The following is a 7,542-nucleotide window of genomic DNA, read 5'->3' on the forward strand; positions in this document are numbered from 1 at the left end:
TTGTATTTTGTTTAAATGTCACGTTAATTCTCATTCAAACCGAGCACATTTCCAGTACTTGCACAAATACTGCTGGAAGTGACATTAAGATTAAAATTCAGGCCAGCAGATATGAAACCTTTTTTTTTTAATTAAAGAGAACATCTTATGCAACTGCCCCAACCCGCCCTTCCCTGCCTGAAGATTCCCACCCCATCCCCCCACCCCCATGATTTCTAAAACTTATCCAATCACCAAGTCCCTTTACACTTCCCTGAGGCCATTGATAGCCTATTCCATTTCCTTACCAACCTCCAAAATTAGTTATCTCTCCCTAACCACCAGCCCCCAACTTCTCTTAACCTCATCTCTTGACCTCTTCACCAAGAGTTTGACGATGTCCTTGATGCTGGCCATAAAATAATTGTTGAGGCAGTGAGTGTTCAGCTTCAGTGCCCCTTTTATTCTTGTAACTAATAGGATTCTGGTTGAGTGTGAGATAATATGCTTTGAAGAAACCCAGGAAGGAAGGAGGCATAGGGACAAATTCCTAAATTTGGACAAATTCCTAAAATAGGAATTATTCTATGTTTTTAGTTGGAAATGTATCTTGTGAAAGTGCTCATTATTCTCTGACAGACCACGGACATTTACAGCACAGTAAGGCAGAACTTGCAAGACTTGCCCAAAGTTGCCTAGAACCTTTGTAAGTGGTGGAAGTGGGATTAATATTTAAGCCAATAGGTATGGAGACTTTTGTTGGCTGTTCTGTGTTTCAGGACAGTATAATGTACAACTGTATGAAAATAATGGGAAAATATCAAGGAAATAGTTTCCTAGAGAAATGGTCAAAATTGATTCAAGAAAGAAGTAGGGAATCTCATTAGAATAAAATTTTAGAAGACAAAATAAAAAATACATAAAAAGCAAGATCCAGAACAGTTTGTATAGTACGCTACCATCTGGGTAAAAAATTAAGAGGAGCGGATATATCCCCATATTCTGTACTTGAATATTCACAGACTATGTCCAGAAGTCCTCACAAGAAACTGGTTAACTAATTGCCTCCGAGAAATTGAGGAACTGGCCATAAGGGGTGGATTCACTTTCATGGGAGGACTAGTCATTGTATGACCTTTCACCCAGTTTGAAATTTTTACCATATATGTGTGTTACTTTAAAAAAAGTTGCCCAAACCAGCCTGAGCAAGAGTGAGACCCCGTCTCTACTAAAAAATAGAAAGAAATTAGCTGGACAACTAAAAATATATACAAAAATATATATATTAGTCGGGAAATTCAATTCTTATGTGTACATTAATCCTTATATTTACTTAAATCATGTTTTTATAAGCTGCTTTTTTTTTCATTTAATATATCATACGCATCTGTGTTAGTCAGAATACTTAACACTGGGTAGTTTATAAAGAAAGGAGGTTTATCTGGCTTACAATTCTGTCAGCTGGAAAATTCAAGATTGGGCCCATGGTGGCGCATGCCTGTAGTCCCAGCTACTCTGGAGGCTGAGGCAGGAGGATCGCTTGAGCCCAGGAGTTTGAGGTTGCTGTGAGCTAGGCTGACACCATGGTACTCTAGCCTGGGCAACAGAGTGAGACTCTGTCTCAAAAAAAAAAAATATCCAGCAACATTTATAATTGTGTATACCCACATTAGTTAACTCTCTTTCAAACTATAGACATTTTCAGTAGAGCAGTTGACATTTGCTTTCTTCTTAATCCATAAAATTACATTCAAAAACTTAATTAACATGTCTCCTAATTCTAATTTTATAGCAAAAGGGGTCATTTTCCAATTTATTTTTCATACATATATATTTATATGTATGGTTATTCAATTTCATGAATACTTTCCCCAACATTTTACTCTGAAAATATTCAAATACATAGAAAAGTTGAAAGAATAATAGGGTAAAAGATGAAAGAATAGTACAGTGAACATCCATGCACACACTCCCTAAGTTCCTCCACTGACATTTCGCTGTTTCTGCTTTACCACATCTTTATCCATCTATCTATCCATCAATCTATTGATCCATCACCTAGCTCGTGTTTTCCACTTTTCAAAGTAAGTTACAGACGTTAGTACACTTCACTCCTAAACACTTCAGCATGCATTCTTTTAAAAGGATAAGATATATCATGGTGTATTGACATATAAAGATGTTGCTATGGTTTGGATGTTTATCCCCTGGAAACCTCATGTTGAAATTTGATCCCCAGTGTGCCAATACTGGGACGTGGGGCCTGGTGGGAGGTTTTTGGGTCACAGGGGCAGATCCCTCATGGATCAATTTGTGTTGTCTCTCAAGGGTGAATGAATTCTTACTCAATTATTAAATAATTCCCACAAAAGAGTTGGTTGTTAAAAAGAGCCTGGCACTTCCCCACCCTTGCTTCCTCTTTTGCCGTGTGATCTTTTTGCACACATTGTTCCCCTTCAGCTTTCTGCAGTGAGTTGAAGCAGCCTGAGGCCCTCTTCAGATGCAGAGGCCCAATCTTGAATTTTCCAGCTGACAGAATTGTAAGCCAGATAAACCTCCTTTCTTTATAAACTACCCAGTGTTAAGTATTCTGACTAACACAGATGCGTATGATATATTAAATGAAAAAAAGCAGCTTATAAAAACATGATTTAAGTAAATATAAGGATTAATGTACACATAAGAATTGAATTTCCTGACTAATATCCATTTCCCCCTTACTCTTAGCAGACCTCCACTTTTGTTCTATGTGGCAACATGTCTAGGCCTAGGCAGGGAATCATGATTGATTCAAGTCAATCATGGCAATCCTGTTCTCCAATTTCCCAGCTTTCTTTGCCAACAGGAATGACCATTTGATTGCGTTTTGGCTAATGAGAACAAAATAGAAGTTATTGTTACTGAAAGCTTAACACTTGTCCTCGAGGTCACATCAGAAGAAAGAGAACAAATGGTTTGAGAAGGAAAGAGTTTGTTACTCTGCCGGCAAAGGGGGAAAATTGTAGACTTCCTGTCTCAAAATCCAAAATTCCCTGAACGTAAGCAGAAATACAGAGCTTTTAAAGGGAGGGCCCTCAGTTCTAGTCTACTGTGTTAATGATTCTAATCATCCCATCTCTGCTGAAGACAAAGTCTGTGACCTCCACCCACCTGGGCCCACCTAGGAGGCTGGCACCCTACTGGGATAGCTGAGCTATTTCCTGTAACACAAAGAACAAAAGACATTCTCCCTGCCCCAAGGATGCAGGCTAGGCCACAGATCCCAAAAAGAGTGGGGGAAATTTTAAAGAGACAGAAAATATTTTTGCTGTTTTTTCAGGTCATTCTCTCTGTTACAGTATGAGGGAGGCTTTGGGGGAAGCTTTTACTTTATTGAATAGAGGAGACAGACTCAGCTTACATGGCTTACTCCTCTCAGTCTTCTTGTCTTGAATACAGACATGATGTCTGGATGTACAACAGTGCAACAACTGTCTTGCAACCAAGAGAAGACAAAGATGAGGACAAAGGAGCCCATGTGCTAAAATTGACCTTTCCATGTTCTGTGTAATTTTTAAAAAAACAATCTTCACATATATTATTTTTTTAATAAAACAATTTCTTCATTTAAAATGGGGATATAGCAATACTAATTTATTTCAATGGAAGTTTTGGAGGCTTAACTGAGAAAATGTATGAGAAAGTAGTAAGGTGCTAAAAGTAAAGTTGAATATATCATATTGTAGTAGTAGTCTGACTATTCCTGCATTTCCTCCAGAAAGCAGAGCATGAGGCAAGGACTTTCATGTGGGTGTTGACGTTGGGAAGCAATCCTATGCAACAGGAGTGGGGAACTTGGGAGAGTGCAGCAGCTGTTAGAACCAGTTCTCCGTTCGGCCCCAGGAACAGAATGGCAGAGTCCAAGGCTGCAAAAGGCAAAGGAGTTTATTGGCTGGCTCGAGCCAGGGTCCAAGTCCCAGAGCACCAACGCAGTGGTCTCTTTACGAACTAGGACCCCGCCCTGGGGTAAAAGCTAAGCTTTTATGCTTTTCAGTAGGTTACATACGCTGTGCACACCATTCCCCCTCCCCCCTTAGTTCATTTGCTCCTTCAAAGGTGGCTTGATTGAGTTGTCTCCTGATTGGTTGGCTCCAAGGTGCTCCACGTCCCAATACTTTTCCAGCTGTTTTGCAGAGTCATTGGGCGGGAAGAGGACCCATCCCAAGAACTCGTGACTTAGGCCCACCCATCTTGGGGAAACCGAAACTTAGGCCTGTGTCAGGAGATTCAGCCTGTCATGGAGTCACTCCTGCTCCCCCTTCTGCCCTTCACAGCAAAGGAGGGAAAGTCATTAGAAGAGTATGTTTTCCGGCTAGGCATCTGAGGGCCAATCCCACTAAGGAGCCATGTAGAATACAATTCAGAATTGTCCACTGGAGGGACAGAAGAGGGAGACTTCTCTACAGCTCCCCTATCCCATTAGTCAGGGGTCACTATATGATATGTTAACTCCCTTGCACCTCCAGACTTGTGCAAGCTTTAGAAAGGCAAAACAGGTCCCCACAGGCAAGAAGAAGCCCTATGATGGAAAGTGAGATCAAGTACAGAGTAGGCAAGTTCTGTTGGGTTTGACCTGCTTACAGAATGGTGGGCTGAGGGAATGTGAAGCAGGGCATGAACTGTGTTTGATGTCGAGTCTAAACACAAGGTGATAGTCATCTGAAAAAGAGCAATGGCAGTAGAAGTGTCAAGGGAGCAATTTTTTCTTTCATTTTTTTCTTTACTTTTTATATTTATATTTATATTCACAAAAGGAGGAGCAGCCTGGTGTGGCAAATAAGCACACAAACTCTGGAGCCAGAATATCTGGGTTTGAAACTCAGCTCCATCATTAGTAAATAAATATAACTTTTGCCAAGTTACTAAACCTCTCTGTGCCTCAGTTTCATCATCTATAAATGGAGATAATAATAATACCTACCTTAAAGAGTTGTGAGGACTGAATTGGCTATTAATATTTTCAATAGAAACATATTTGCAGGAAGGACATGTTGAGGTTGGCATACCCAAGGACAGTAACTACCATGGCTTCCAGTGCTTTGAGGAAACCTCAGATGCGTGGCCTCCTGGCCAGGTGCCTGCGGTTTCATATTGCTGGAGCATTTCTTGTATCCCTTGGGGTTGCAGCTTTGTATAAGTTTGCTGTGGCTGAACCAAGAAAGAAGGCATATGCAGATTTCTACAGAAAGTATGATTCTATGAAAGATTTTGAGGAAATGAGGAAGGCTGGTATCTTTCAGAGTGCAAAGTGATTTTGGAATATAAAGAATTTCTTTGGGTTGATTTACCTAGAAGTTTGTCACTGACCTGTGTCCCTGAGCTATCAATATGTGGGCTGAGGAATAGTTTCTCTTGATAAATAAAAAATTAACAAATACAAAAAAAAAGAAATATATTTGCTGTATAAATTCACAACACATAATTATATAGAAAACAAAGTTAAGTGTCCCACATCTGTTAGAATGTTTTTGTTTTCAAGGAAGAGAAAATCAACCCACACTTCAGTGATGGGTTGGAAAGAGCAAGGCCCACGAACAGGGTATTGAGCTGGGAACCCTTGGGCTCAGGCAGTTGGAAGATGATATAAAGCTATTCTGTCAGCAAAGTCAGGCCGAGGGACTAAAGGAAGCTGAGGGAGACAACGGAACTTGGATAAACTGAGTGGTGAACGTTGGTATTAGATATCTAGCTAGCCAAGGGGAGTGGCTCCTTCCCTTACTTCCTTCTGTCATTCCTTCTGCCTCTGTTTCTGGTCCTCCCCTACCTTGCTTCTTAGCAGCACTTCTTAGCAGCAATGCCTCAATTTTTATAACCAGGAAAAAGGGGAACTTAGGGCCACTGTGGAAGAATTCTCTGGCTCAGCTGACAAAAAGAGCTGAAAAAATAGAATGTCTGGTCAATGTTTATTCTGAATAAGTTCATCGGAAAAGTGCACTTTTGAAAAGCAAACAAAACCTATGCAATTAGATTGCCATTAAAATTACACGCAGGGCAGAGAGCAACATGTCCATTGTATTACATACTCCTACTTCCCACCCCTCTCCACAGCTCTTTCTCCAGGGAAGAGCAGGAAAGGAGGAAGGAGTGCAAAGGAAAGGATACCCTGAGGAGTATGGAACAGCAACTTTTCCCATACTTGGTTTTAAGCAAACTTTGACATGAAATACAGCAGAGAGCAATCATTTTAAAGTAAGTTTCCTCTAAAATAAGATTGGGAAAGGAGAATGGTACGAGTGGGCATGAGAAAGGTTGGCAGATGCCACTGATTTCCTTACACATTGCAGTCCCTTAAGATGAGTATGTGACTCACTAATATCTCAGCTGCTTGCATGCAAACTGAAAACATAGTTAATTCTTCAGTCTAGCCCTCCAAATTATTTCCTATCTGTTTATGTGTGGATTCTAAGAAAAGCACATGACTTTCATGTACGTAAGATGTGGTCTAAGAAAAAGCAAGTGATAAAAGCTCAAGGAAAGAAATAAGACCACCTCACTCCTTCTATACTTTGATCCTGTTAGGACTTAACAATCTATTGATATATCAAAATTTTGCTGTCCCTCATCCCCTTAATGTCCTATTTTCCCTCCTTATTCAGCTTAAACTCCACTACCAACCACCACATTCATTCCTTTGCAACACTCTCAACTCCCTGACCCCTCTTTTGCTGTATCATACTCACTTGGCAAAAGACCAACCCTGGTTAAAGCCCGCACTCTATATACTTGGTGCCTGCACTGTCAGCTAAGTGTGATGGCCCAGGCTGGAGTACAGTGGCTTGATCATAGCTCACTGCAGCCTCAAACTCCTGGGCTCAAGCGAGCCTCCTACTTCAGTCTCCCCAGTAGCTAGGACTACAGGCGTGTACCACTGTGCCTGGCTAATTTTTTTTTTCTTTTGTACAGATTTGGGGACTCGCTATGTTGCCCAGGCTGGTCTTGAACTCCTGGCCTCAAGGGATCTGTCCACATGAGCCTCCCAAACTGTTGGAATTACAGGCGTGAGCCACCGCACCCAGCCTCCTTTATAGACTCTTAATGCTGTTTGGTGATCACACATACTGCTTAAGTCTATTTACTTGCCCGCTCCCCTAAAAGATTATATATCTTGTTTCTCCTCAAAGCATCAACACCTCCTCTGAATATCAGATGACAGCTTTACCTCCTACTTCACTGAGAAAATAAAAGTGATCAAAAAAGAATTTCTATAGACTCCCACCACCCCAACTACCCACTTTTAGCTTCTGTAAGCACATTCTCTGCCTTTGCTCCTCATAACTGTCCGTACCATCTAAAGCTAACCCTTTCACTTGTGTACTAGGTCTCATATCATATCTTCCCACTCAAGGATAACATTTCAAGGTTAAAAGGAACAGTTCATGTAAGTGAAATGGCTTGATTACAAACTAATTTCACATACATTATTGCATCTGATCCTCACAAAAATTCTATGAGGCAGGAATTATTATTATTCCCATTTTATAAGAAAATGAGAATGAAAAGAAGTAAGTGATTTGTTCCATTGTT

The 7,542-nt window shown here is 40.6% G+C and overlaps 1 protein-coding gene across 1 annotated transcript; it reads left to right on the forward strand.

The window, feature by feature from the left end:
- The first annotated feature begins 5,002 nt into the window (after positions 1 to 5,002).
- LOC123627957 (cytochrome c oxidase subunit 6C-like) lies at positions 5,003 to 5,395 on the forward strand. The gene has a single exon (XM_045537516.1). It carries the CDS (start codon positions 5,007 to 5,009, stop codon positions 5,268 to 5,270), a length of 264 nt encoding a protein of 87 aa, XP_045393472.1. The 5' UTR covers positions 5,003 to 5,006; the 3' UTR covers positions 5,271 to 5,395.
- Positions 5,396 to 7,542: the final 2,147 nt, after the last annotated feature.

Source organism: Lemur catta, chromosome X (assembly GCF_020740605.2).
Source record: "Lemur catta isolate mLemCat1 chromosome X, mLemCat1.pri, whole genome shotgun sequence".
Lineage (NCBI taxonomy): Eukaryota > Metazoa > Chordata > Mammalia > Primates > Lemuridae > Lemur > Lemur catta.

What these genes read in the sequence shown, in the direction of transcription:
- LOC123627957 (XM_045537516.1), top strand. Translation starts at nt 5,007, where the DNA reads ATGTTGAGGTTGGCATACCCAAGGACAGTAACTACCATGGCTTCCAGT.